Source organism: Symphodus melops (genome assembly GCF_947650265.1).
Source record: "Symphodus melops genome assembly, chromosome: 3".
Taxonomy (NCBI): domain Eukaryota; kingdom Metazoa; phylum Chordata; class Actinopteri; order Labriformes; family Labridae; genus Symphodus; species Symphodus melops.
The window spans coordinates 14,612,724-14,626,057 of record NC_136693.1 but is presented as its reverse complement, the minus strand read 5'-3'; the positions used below and the strand labels follow the sequence as shown (position 1 = coordinate 14,626,057).

General features: G+C 40.0%; 1 protein-coding gene across 1 annotated transcript; it reads left to right on the top strand.

The window, feature by feature from the left end:
* Positions 1-1,355: 1,355 nt before the first annotated feature.
* LOC306820964 (uncharacterized protein) lies at positions 1,356-12,903 on the top strand. The gene is made up of 17 exons (XM_079339079.1): positions 1,356-1,512; positions 4,086-4,166; positions 4,304-4,437; positions 4,576-4,654; positions 4,800-4,823; positions 4,933-4,986; positions 5,664-5,813; positions 5,957-6,020; positions 6,115-6,158; positions 6,246-6,371; positions 7,167-7,315; positions 7,420-7,528; positions 9,144-9,782; positions 9,872-10,614; positions 11,221-11,311; positions 11,403-11,499; positions 11,577-12,903. The coding sequence occupies exons 3-17, from the start codon at positions 4,346-4,348 to the stop codon at positions 11,645-11,647; spliced, it is 2,532 nt and encodes an 843-aa protein (XP_079195205.1). The 5' UTR covers positions 1,356-1,512; positions 4,086-4,166; positions 4,304-4,345; the 3' UTR covers positions 11,648-12,903.
* The last annotated feature ends 431 nt before the right edge of the window (positions 12,904-13,334 follow it).

Genomic DNA, 13,334 nt, shown 5'->3' with positions numbered 1-13,334 from the left:
GATCACCCAGAGAGTTCTGCTCTGTTTGTAGAGACGATACTTCCTTTTTCCATTTTCTCTCTTCTTGTCTTATGTCTGTTTTTTTTTCCGTTTGATTCACCGTGGCGTCGTCAGCGGAGCACGAGAGGCAGTGACAGACTAGGGACATCATTGTTGCCACAGCAACAAACCGAAGCTTGGTTTCCGGCTTGTAGAGTGGCTTTTCAAAGTAAATGTAGACGACTTTGAAACCTTACAAGCAGTGTTTTTACACAATTTTAGAGTACTAACTTTTTCAATGTTCTTAATGTACAACAAGCCCAGTTCGTCTGTCCCAGGAGAATATTCAGTTGTAAATCAATTAAGCAGTGTGTGTGCTATGGCAGGCAGGTGTTCCTTTATTCCTATTTATGGTATTATAGGTGAGGATTTTTGCAGCTGTTTAAACTCTGTAATTGCTACATATAGACACAATCCAAGCATACAATTTACATTTTAAAATGGATGACATAACCTACTTCTGACTGTTAGAGATATTTATCCAGTGTCTTCATAACATATATTCTTATAGTCTATGATTTTATTTTCACATGGTGTCCTATGGCACTGTTTATAACAGACACGACAATGCATTAAACTATACTTATGTGGCACATTCAAAGTGCTGTAGAGTTATTGACCAAAAAAAGAGAAATATATAGCACTATGGTCATTCTTGGTTAAAACTCCTTTTAAACTACTTTTTTTTTTTTTAGTAAATGAGACGTAAAGGCATATACATCATTAGTAGGCTAACAAAACTGTTTACTGTTCTCTGTAATTTCTCAAAGTGAGCTGCCGAAGGTAGGTGTTAAACAAGTGATAAGCATCATATGGCAGAAACATATTTTTAAATCCTTTCCACAGCAAAGATTTAAAGTGAGTAATACACTTAACTGTTAAAATAAAGCAAGGAGATATTTTTGTTTACAAATATGACACAAATGTAAAGGACGGAACAGCAAGGAGATAAGAGTTCACAATGATTGGAAACAAAATAAAACACATTAAAATGGTGATCTTATCATTGTTCAAAAAGTCGTAGGTATACCCATTTAAATATAAAAAAAACTATATGTTTTAATGCATTATCTAAAATAATTTGCAGTATACCACAGGGGTAAGGGCATGTTCCTGGCCAGTTCAGTATTTGTATGTACAATTAAATAATTAAAACTTTTCCAGGATTGTGAGATTTCGACCAATTCAACTTAAAGTGTTAATAGATTACTGGAATGACAACGGTCTACGGGTAAATGCGTCCATATCTCGCACAAATGTGGCTTCGTATTATGTTTATTTCTTTTATTATGAAAATCTTTCCCGGAAGTGTTCACATAGCTGCTGCTGGATTGACTGTGGACAAAAAAACTGCAAAATCCAGGAGAGGGACAGCGCCCAGAATAACTGTAAACCTCTGCTAACTGCGTGGAGCATCGTACTGGATATGAGACTCTGGACATATCCTCCGGGCTGTCGGACATTTATACAGAGGTAGGTGGGCGGCTTCTTAAATCGCCAAGGTCAAAATATGAAGCCTGCGAACATTTTCACGGGCATGAATCCGAAGTGAAGTTGCTTTCCCGTGATGTTGACGACATTGTATCTGCCGCTGGCTGTGGCTCACTTGTATTTTCATCAGCTGGGTTTTTTGTGTGTGTTTGTTATAAGTTGTTGGGGGTGATTATTTCAGGGGACAGGGTGGACCGTGGTCCTGTGACGGACCGGATCGGACTTTCTCCGGCCTGTGATGAGCTCTGGGGGGGTTGGTGGGTTAGGATGGTAATAACAAAATCTGGCACGACACCGTTCGCTAAGTTTTTCGTTTAGACTCCATCATTACTGCTTTAACTTGAAGTATCTTAAAGAGTCTGGTTGTGTTGTAGGAAACCTGTTTATCCGACTCAGTGGCCTGCTGCTCCTTGGTGAGGCTAATCCACTAATCTGCAATAGAAGTAGTTGCTTTTTGTTATAACACCATTACCTCTCATCCTCCATCTCCTCCTCTTCCTCCTCCGGCATACACATGGACCCACAGAGTATGAACAGGGATTTAATGAGGGATTACTTTTGTAGCTGTATACATTTTTAAATCCAGAAATACAATAATTAGCCGACTAGTGGATAAACTGATCGATTAGGATTCATCCTAAAATTTCGCTTGCATTACTTTCATTTCCCTGCTGTCTGCACTAGAACACACTGTGTTTTGGTTTTAAAATGAAATCATGTAAAGACACCGCGTTTGACTGGGATGTCCAGTTGTTTTATTTTGCAGTGTTGATGAAACATGATTCAATTAATGGACAGTCAAGCAGGAAAAAATAAACCTTGTTTTGGTAGTTGACAAATAAATGCAGTCATCTGTTAAGTTAAAATAAATCCATCAGTTAAAGTGTGGGATTACTGCTGTTTAACAGTCCTAACTAAAACACATTTATCTTTCCAATTCTTAGCCTACATTAACATGGTCATTTTTAATGATGACCATGTATTGATTGAACAATCAATCAATTGTTAAATAATAAGATGATTGATTGAACAATCAATCAATTGTTAAATAATAAGATGATTATAAGAATGATAGTTAGGTTACATGTACTTCGGTGTAGCCTACTCAGTAAGACATCAATTGATTTGTCTTCATGGAAAGGCCCAAGTGATTCTGAGATTGTTTTAGAACCAGCTAATTTCTGAGCAAGGCTACAAGTACTTATGCATGCTGCTACTGCATGAAAGGCTTTTTACACAAAACTCCAGTCTTGTGAGGTGATTGGAAACAGTGTCCTCTTTGTTCGCTCTGCTCCAGTGGAGAGAATTAATCCTATAATGACCTCTGATGTATAAGGAAAGGGCTAACAGCACATCTTACAGGGAGGAAACTGGGGGACATTAAGTCATAATTATGGGTACTATTCTAAAGTCTGCTGAGCATTTGTTTGGGCTTTAGGTTTAGCTCAGGACTGTATGTGTGTGTGTGTGTGTGGGGGGAAGGGGGGGGGTCTTTACATCACAATGATTCAGTAGCTGTGACCACCTCAGGGTGCAGGTCCGAGGCCTGCTCATGGTTCTAGGATGGTAAAAGTTGTGGGGTGTTGTAGAAGCTTGATAGTGTGGCACCTTTTATTTTTTTCCAAACCCTGACGAAGTCCAGTTAATCCTCCAAGTTCGTAGCCAAGATTAGTGGTTTAACTGGACCCCCGACCTGGTCTCCCCCCCCCCCCCCCAAGCCCAAGTCCACACTGTGTGGCAAGATTTTACTGGAAAAACAGGGTGTATATTTTGATATCAGAAGTATTTTTCCTTGTAAATGAATGCTACTAGAAAACTTTAATCTGTGTCTTCTGTCCCAGCAACAAGTGATCCAATCAGACAGATTTCTCTCCTGGTTTGGATTTTAGTGAAAGACAATGGAGAGCAGATGTCACCAGTCTCTCTGCTTCATGCTGGCTCATTCACAGATCCCATGTGTTAATATGGGTTTGGCTCCTGCTTGACAGATTTAGTGTGGGTTAAGTCTGTAATCTCTTTTGTGGCTAGATTAGCTGGGGCACGACCCTCTCTTCCTACAGTTTCCCTGTACTATGGCATAATCTTCACGTTCATTAAACTCGCTGTTGAAAGAGTCAGAATTTACACCGTTGCACACGGTGGAAGAATGGCTTTATATTCTTGAGCCAAACTTGGATGTTGAATTTCCTGTGTAGAGTCAGCCACGAGACTTCCTGTACTCGGGTGTTGGATGTGGAGGGGGTTGGAGAAGTGGGGAAGGAAAAGGAAGAGAAGCAAAAGCAGATTGCAGGCAGTACTTTTGTCAGCCTCTGTGGCTGCTGCACGCATGTCACTGTCCGTAACAGGCTTTAAACGAAACAGTGTTGCCAGACCAAGGAAGTGAAAGAGCGGTTTCTATCCTCTATTTCCCTTCAGTTTATCCTCTTGTGACCTCAGTTATTTTAAAAATCTTTGATAATCACAGAGCAGGAGCGAAAATCCTGTCAGGTAGAGTCAATGTAAGAGATGAGCAGGGGATTTTTTGTCTCTAATGTCCCATTTTTGTACAATTACAGGACATGTCCTTCTGTTTGTTAAAGACACAACGCAACACTTACAGCTCCAAGCATGCTACAGTTATTCCCTCTACTTAACAGGTGAGCAGAGCTCTATATTTTTGGCTCCGGACTACCATTTTCCTTGATGTCCCCTTAGAATGTAACAGAAAAAAATCACAGAGACCTTATCAGAAATAATCCAATGCTCTGTATCTCTCTGCTTCTATCTCCCTCAGTCCTGTTTGATCCAAGAAAAACGTGCCTTGTAAGGAAGCAGGATGTTCACAGGCTCCACTAAACTGCCACCCACTAAAAACCCCCAGCCCGAGCGGCTAGATGAAGTGTATGCTGCCTTGCGCAGAGGCTTACAGTGAGTAAACAGATCTCAGGCACTGTTTGTATTCATTATGGTGGATGGCTGCCAGGTGAAATATCATCTGTGACACAGGAAATGACTCAAAATGAAGAAGACTCTTAAAAGTAATGCACTTTTATTTCTTGCTGTCAGGTCTTACCTGCAGGTCCACCAGCTGGAGCTGGAGAGTCTGGGTCAGCAGATCAGAGAAAACAAGAGGAATGGTCGACTGGTGAGAGCTCATGTTGATAGAAACCAGTCACACCAGTATCATCTATCAGTCAGTAGTTGGCCTAACTGTTTTCATATCCAGTCTTCAGACAGGGTGTTAATGACACTCTTTGATATGCTGAATGTTTTCTGTCTTTTCTTTTCAGGGTTCTTTGTATGAGCAGGATAAGGTTAGTTTCATTCACACCTGTTGCATGTAGGGCATTGAAACTATACGTCAAGATAACTTTTCAGTTGGTCTGTCATGTTTAACCAATGGTTTGTTTTCATTTTTTGCAGCAAGTAAAGGCCATAGAGAGGTTTATGCGACGCCTGGAATTCCACCTTAGCAAGGTATGTGTCATGATGCAGAATCCTTCAAATATATGATAAGTAAATTAATAATTATTTAAAGATAATAATAATAATTTAAAAAAAAAGTTAATATATAACAAATGACTGAAAGGACATTGTGGGACATGAAAGATGTTATTTTGACGGCTGTTTATGTTGCTATAGTAAAGAGATGCAAAAAACTCCCCTTAACCTATCTGACCTGCATCCACCTAAAGGCTGACACAGCTGACGGCTACCTGGTGGGATTATCTCAGTATTGAGGGACAGCAGTGGCAGATATTTGTCTGATGTATATGTAGACAGATAGCCCTTAGGCCTGCCCGATATTTAGTGCTCTTAATAATTACTATAAATGTTAATTAATTAGTTAAACTAAATTAGTTAGCTAATAGCTAGCTCCAGCTTCATAACTATATCAGAATGATGTGAAGCATGACTTTCATACCCCAGAGGTATGTACATGCATGCACGTACGCATGCTGAGAAAAAAGAAACACTGAGAGAAAAATATCTACAATTAGTGTCTTCTTCAAAACCACAAATTTGCAGTCTAATTATATTTAAAAGACAGACATTAAAAATAAAGATTTTTCTTTTATTTATTCATAGAATATTTAATCTCCTCTTTCAGTCCATCATATTAATTAAATCTGTATAATATTGTCCCCTTCCAGGTTGAAGAGCTGTATGATGCTTACTGTATACAGCGGCGACTGCGTGATGGAGCAAGTAAGATGGTGGCGGCCTTTAATTCAGCCAGCGGCAGCAAGGAGGCCAGAGAGAGCCTTAGTGAAGCTAACAAGGGCTACAGGGAATGTACAGAGGCAAGTAACTGACCTGAGCTGTGTTTGTATGACTAATCTGTGTTAAACTTTGTTTTTGATATCAGACTATCTACTGTATATTATAACCATATACATACTCACTATTATATCATCGAAACCCTTCCAACTATGTGTTACTGCAGCACATGTGCTCACTTGAGAGTGAAATCGAAAGCCAGATGGGAGAATTTCATGTCAAGATGAAAGGTAAGTCATTTCCTACCATCTTATGACTTCTTCTTGACTTCACTCTATGTTAGTCCAGTTCTCATTTTACTCGTTTTTTTTTGGGATGTTTAAGGCCTCGCAGGCTTTGCACGGCTGTGTGCTGGTGACCAGTATGAGGTGAGAGAAACATTTACATAGCTTGAAGACAGACATTGACAGTCTCCATGTTTTCTGCCTCACATCATCTATTTTTGGCCCCATTAGGTCTTAATGCGTTATGGGAGACAACGCTGGAGGTTAAGAGGCCGAGTCGAAGTCAGCAATAAGCAGATGTGGGACAGTGAAGAGTACATCTTCTTGCCCCTCGTCACAGAACTGCTGTCAATCAAGGTAATTCAACTGTTTAAAGCTATGCAGATTTCTTTTATTTCTGCTGTGTGTTTCATCTTTGTTATTGTAAACAACTCCAATAAATACAGCAGAAAAAATGTGGAACTTTCTCTTTCTTCCTTTGCCACCTGGACTTAAAACCCACTGGCTGTGACTCAAGGTGTTAATCTTTAAAAACAGGTCACAAGGCTAAATCATTTTCCAAAACAGAGCTAATTTAGAGCAAATGTAGTTCAAACAGCAGGAAATGGGTTCTTTGTTCCAGACTGTATTTAGCTGTGGTTTAATACATAATTTTTGCATTAGTAAATGAAAGAAACATGTCTCTTCCTCTAAATGGACCAGCATTGAGGCATCCAATCACATCAGCTCATTCGGAAAAAAAAAGGCACAAAACGTCAAAATGCTAAATTGTTATTTTAAACATAGCCATGTTTGTCTCAGATAGTGTATCTCCTTATAATTGTATACATTTATTACCTCTTTTTTTTAAACAAAATTGAAGTTTTAAAAATTCTTACAAATCACCTTTATGAGTCTTTGGCTACAAAGACCACATGACATTTTAGTTTTTTCTCTTTTCATAAGATATAATAACATTAGATATCCTTAATTGATTCCTGAACTGCAATATTTTCTTTATTAACAGCCATAAAGACGTTTTGTTTTTTGACAGTCTTGTCTTATAAATAACTACATGTATTCTCACAACAATGCCAGCCTTATTATACATTCACTTTGTGTTATATTCCCATGATCTCATGTCTGTGACGTTTACTTGCTTTGGTTGTCAAGGTGACAGAGCTGAAGAGCCTGGCCAATCACGTGGTGGTGGGCAGTGTGTCCTGCGAAATGCTGGACCTGTTCTGCCCACTTCCTCAGACGCTAGCTGTGGATATAAACGACCTTGGGACAGTGAAGCTAAACTTGGAAGTCACCTGGAGGTATATAAACGTGCAGTCTGCAGCTTCTCGTTATTTGAATCATTTTTCTCACTTTTCTAAAGGTGTCATTTTGCGTTGTTTCTCATTCTCTCATTTGTTTTCAGTCCGTTTGATAAGGATGACCAGACATCATCTAGCAGTACGGTTTCCAAGCGGCTGCTGTCCAATCAGAGTCCTCCTGACACGCCCTCTATGCGGGAGCAGGTGTTTTATGTGAGTATCGTTAAAAGAGAAATCCTATCACATCTCCATCACACCTGTCCTGTAACACCACATGTTTATTTTTTGAGTCAAAGGTCTGTAAACTCTATTTTTACTTCACGTACACATTCTCTGTTTGGCATTCATCTTACTCATGGCTATTATTACTGTCATTTTACTGGCTTGTTCTATTTCAGCTGCTCCCCAACTGTTTGATGTGTAGCAATAGCACTGATGTGTGCGAGGATGTTCACAGAGCAGTGTGTGTGAGGTCATGTGGTTGTGGGAGTGGCGTGCAGAGATTGAATGACAGCGGTAGCGGGATGTGTGACAGCAGCATGTATGAACGGAGTTGTGGTCCTTGTAGCTGTTTAATTGTGGTTGAGTAGAACTCCAATATATCCCTCCTCTTCCTCACCTCGTGTGAAGAGCATGCCTCGTGTCTGGCCCAGACACAGCCGCCCACTGATGGAGCATTTCCTCAACGTCATGACGGAAAGGATGGCATCCTCACGTTTTGAAATCAGCCACACGACGCCCCGATTCACCTCTTTTCAGTCGGTGTGTTGGGACGTAGTTGTAGCTGTAGTTTAGCATGAAATCAAAAAGTAGAATTAAAATGTTTTTGATTAACCAAAATCAATCAACACAAGTGTTATTAAGATTAATTAATTTTTGAGTGAACTTCTATTTAAATCATGGATCCTAATTGGAAAATAGCTATATTTCTTTTGAATCCTGGAAAAAAAAACTGTATGATGTAAATATAAACACAATCTCAATGTCTTACAGAGTAAGTGCAAGAGGCGCAATATGGATACTGGTTTATTTTAAAATAACAAAATTAAAATGTGTTTTCCTGGGCAAGATAGCTCTGTATGTTTTATTCCATCTGCTGTGGTCAGTGGATCCACATTCTGTGATTCATTTTAGGTATAGCAATGATTTAATTGTGTTTATATCAAATGTAGGCAAAGCAAGATGCTGGTACTTCTAGCATTTTGTTTGCATTAACAACTAATCAAAAGTCAAGCAGAACCCAAAATGATGCATTAAAACTGCCTCAAATGATTGTTGGTTCAAAAGCTGAATGTTTTAATAAATTCAGTTTCTATGTTGATTTAACAAACACCATAATCAGTGTGTTAAGCTCCACACATTACATTTGGTGTCGTTAAATGACTTAAAACAACCTCAGTGATTTTTTTTAAATTCATGAAATGAAGTTGTGCTAAAACACAAAGACTATTTGCTATTCCAGTGGTTCTCAAAGATTGTTCACTTACTTATCAATCTAGACAACAGAGAATCATAACAAGCATAATCATTGTGGACTTACACACAGTCTTATTGTGATACTGTAAATAGTTTTCAGGTGTAAAGGAGAAAAGATGATTTTAAAAAGTTCCGCTCTTATCACAAATCTGTCCGCTGAACTTCTGATGAAACTTTTTTTAGTCCTCTGTTGCCTCTCTTTCATGCAGCTAAAACAGAGTTTGAGAACCACTGGATCAAATAATATATCACTTTTATATCAGTATAACGTCCTCTATTAAGCCAGCAAAACTTTTAAACCAAGTACTGTATATATCTAATCTGTTGCCTCTGTGTCTTGTTACCTGTCCAGTCTCTTCTGAAGCGACAGGGCGAAATGGAGAACGGGACCGTCTGGTCCAACTCCTCTGAATCCTCCGATGACTCGTCCAGTCCTGCCCTGGCTCACCATGCTCAGAGACTCACTGCCTCCAACATGCTGCCCACCACTCTCACCTCTCAGCTGTCATTAACGCAGCATAAGTCCAGCGCATCAACGCCGTCGCTCTCCTCCAACCAAGAGGAGGATGAGACAGAGAGAGGGGAGGTTTTCTCTCAGACAGACGCCGTGCCAAATGGCCACCAGCAGACGCACACAGAGCAGAGTGCAGACTGTAGTGTGACTGACAGAGCTTCTGTCCAATCAGCTGAGGTCTCCGAAACCTCAGCAGACCTGAGCTGCTCGTGCCCCGATGTTTCCTCTATAGCTCCTGCATCACAGGTGGAGTCAACAAATGCGTCTGAGATTGGCGTCCCTCAGGTATGTGTTTCAGCAGAGGAGGTAAAGGATGATGCACCTGAGAAGTCATCAGAACGGGCTCAACAGACTGAAACAGAGGACGACACCACTGAAGCAGCCGGAGATGAGCACCACCAGGTCGAAACATCAGAGAAACACAGTGAGCAACATCCATCCATCCAGAAGTCAGAGCAACCCGAGGACGCTTCAAGGGTGAGCTACGTTATTCATTTATTAAGATGTTTACAATGTGAAACAAGAACAATTTAAAAACCTACCTATTATTTTTGTTCTCTCTGCAGGTTCCTTTTCCTGTTTCATCTAGTTTTACTCTGGAGCTCGAGACAGCCCTTGAAAGTTTTGACTTTCTCAACTGCTCTGATCTCGAAGAAGATGAGGAGGACGAGGAGCAAAAACGGGAGGACAGAGAAGAAAAGGAAGAGGACGGTGGGCAAGATAAAGACGAACAACCGAAATTGGAGAACAAGTCAGAGGAAGAAAACAAGGAAGAAAAGGATGATGATGATGAGCAAGATAACGAGGAGCAGCTCAGAATGGATGACGAAACAGTAGGGGAAAAAGAAAAGGAGCAGGGTGGGAAAAATGAGGACGAACAACATAAAACAGAACAAGAGACAATGGTAGAAGTGGAAAAGGAGGAGGAGGAAGGTGAGTCTCAGGAGGAGGAGAACCAAAACAAGCTAAAGAACGATAGAGTGGAGGATGAGGAAAAGGAGGATGAAAAGGGGCAAGAGGAAGAGGAACAACACAACATGGAGAAAGAGACAGTAAAAGAAGAAGAGGATAAAGAAGAGGAGCACGGGCAAGATGAAGAGAACCAAAAAGAAATGGAGGACAAGGCAGTGGATGAAGAAATGAAAGAGGAGGAGGATGATGATGACGATGATGGGCAAAATGCAAAGACCCCAAACAAAACTGAAGAGACGTTGAAGGAAGAGGAGAAGAAGGTCGATGAAAGAGAAGATGAAACAAACCAAAACAAGATTGCAGTAGAGGAACAAGAGCAATTTTACTCTGGAGGAAGGTCAGTGTTGAGTATGAGATTTTAAAAACTTTTTTGTGTGTGTGTGTGTCATTATTAAACTCTTAATAGACCGCCCTCAGATGCTCTTTGATCATTTGAATGAATTTATATCGTGTTTTTGCATCTTTCACAATAAACTACATGATCATTGGTTTTCAATAAGCTGCATTAACACATGTTTTAAGAAGACTAAGAGGATGACCTCTTGTGATATACTCGATACTACTCCACTTGTAGCACACTGTAGTAACACTCTGATCGATCCGCCAGTAGCATATTTTTCTCTATTTGGAATATGCTGTGATTTGTTGCACTTTATTTAACATTACTTGTATTTGTTTTGATCTTAACAATATAAGAGCTGAATCAACAACAGTGTACAGTGTATGACCACATAGACTACCATGCCAGCATTTCCAAACACAATGTGTGAAGGTGTTCTGCAGGAAAAAAAAAAAAAAAAATCTAATTTTTCCTTTCAAACATGGAGTCACAGGATTGAATGTTTCCCTCAGTGTAGACATTCAGCTTGGTACAGTGATGAATTCAGTGGTTTTATTGGAGGATTGTTAACCTCTGTACTCATCCATTTTGTCTCTTCTGCAGCGACGATGAGGAAAGAGAGGAACTGGAGATCCTGATGGAAGCCCCCGAAGGATTTAGAAACTCAGATGAAGATTGTTTCTCTGACTCACAGGTAATCAGTTGATCTGCTGAATTGTAGTCTTTGAGGGTTTTTTTTTTTCGTTTTCAAATGAACTTAAAAAGAAAAAAACATGTTTAAAAAGGAGTCAAGTGTGGAGGATGTGCAGGACTGGTTGCGGCGGATAAATAGATCTGAGGACTTGGAGGAGCACAGCGAGGAAAAGGGAGATGGACTGAAGGGTGAGCGCTGAAGACACAGTCTGCAGTTGTTCTTTTGACCACAGAAGTTTTTAATGTCCCTGTTTTTAATCTTTCAGAAGAGGAGCAGTCACATGATCAGGAGGAGCGTTCCACTACCCCGGGACATTTGGCCACTACTGTCTTTTAATGACACAGTGGGACCATAGCTAAACCATTTCACCCACACTTGTCTCCTCTCGCTCTGCGGGGCTGGAGAGGCCTTGAGGATGATCCACTTACTGCTCAGACAAACAGGCTCTTCCGTCAGGGCAGAGTTTGTGCACATATTTGCCTTGTTCTGACTAACTGAGAATGACAAACCTCGAGGTTTCTGCACCTCAGCCATGACTCAAAGTCCCCAACCCACTAAATACAATAAGTACTCTTTTTTTCCCTCCATCACGTTGCCTGGGTTTAAGCGGGACACCACTTTGTTTACACTTTCAAAGGGGTTTTTGTTGTATGAACATTCAATGTCCAAAACATTTCAGGAACAGCTAAAAGCGGCCTTGATTTTGTTTTTATTACAGTGCATTTATGACCTAATCCAATAGTTTGTAACTGTTTAAGAAATTCAAGTCGATGGACTTCTTAGATCTGCAGAGAAGCATACAGTCGCTGAGCTGCACTGCAATCAATGGTCCAAAAAAATACCAGTATTAGTGGATGTAAAAAAGACGAGGAGGTTATCATTTTTCAGTGTTAAATAAGTGTTCAGTCCAGAGCTCTTCTCATGTAGTGGGAGAGTGAAAGAGCTCATGAGCGTGATGTTGTCTGAAGATTTTTATCAACGTGCTGTGGACATAAAGTCATTTCCAAAACAGGAACGCTCTCTAAGAGGATCTTTTCAGAGACAGATGCTGAGAATAATCACACCAAGTGCAGAAGTTACATTCAACCTTCAAAGTAAAGAGCTTAAGATGTATTAGGAAGGAATCCAACACATTAAGGAAAGAAGTCATACTCATGTTGGTCTTGTTTTAACAATCAGTGTAAACCTATATTAAAACCTGCATGTGTAGCTGCCTCACACTGCCAGCATGTCTGTATAAAAGCTCAAACGTTCAGTTGAAGTGTGTAAGCTCAGCTCCTGTGTGAGGAAGCCGTCGGGTCTGTAGCTGTGTTCAAAAGTCGCCTCACAGGGGCGCTATAGTCTTTTCAGTATCATGCTTTCCGTTCTACAAAAGCCTCCTCATTCAGAAAGTGCCTCAGAGATGAAAGGTTAAAAATGCCAAGACAGGAGAGATAAGGCAAAAGAAAAGTGTTTATTTTCTGAATTACTTTGAGAGTGTGCACAATAAGAGATATTTACTGTTTCATATAAGAAGAATTGTATATGTCTTGAAATGTTAAAATGTTTATGTTCAGAAATGTTAAACTTTATAAAGGTTCCTTTAAAATAAATATGTCTGCTGTTATGTTGGATAAAGTTGTGTGTGTGCGTGTGCGTGTGTGCCATCAGGGGCGTTTTATGTTAGAGGCCCCAGGCATAGTCGAATATGAGGCCCTGCTTATTTAACTGAAAACAATCATTGCTAGAACAACACTTATTTTGAAGCAGCTCTCTTCAGTTAACAAATACAAAGACATACAGGACATCACCACATTACTAACAAATATACACAAGCATATTCACCAGTGCTTACTCATTTCCTTGAGAAAACAACTCATAGTCACATCTAAATCGTTTTACACGACTAAGCCAGGTGTAACTTCTGAATATTAACTTTCCATAATGCTCACTCTAGGTGTCGTGTGTTCTTCTGCCACAAAGCACTCCCTTTTATTTACTTAATGCCATTTTGCATGCAGTTATCCACTAACGCATTGTTTCA

Excerpts from the sequence above, each read along its gene's own strand:
- LOC306820964 (XM_079339079.1), top strand. The coding sequence starts at position 4,346 with ATGTTCACAGGCTCCACTAAACTGCCACCCACTAAAAACCCCCAGCCC. Across the intron at positions 6,159-6,245 it reads GTGCTGGTGACCAGTATGAG|GTCTTAATGCGTTATGGGAG; the intron begins GTGAGAGAAACA and ends TGGCCCCATTAG. Across the intron at positions 11,500-11,576 it reads AAAGGGAGATGGACTGAAGG|AAGAGGAGCAGTCACATGAT; the intron begins GTGAGCGCTGAA and ends TTAATCTTTCAG.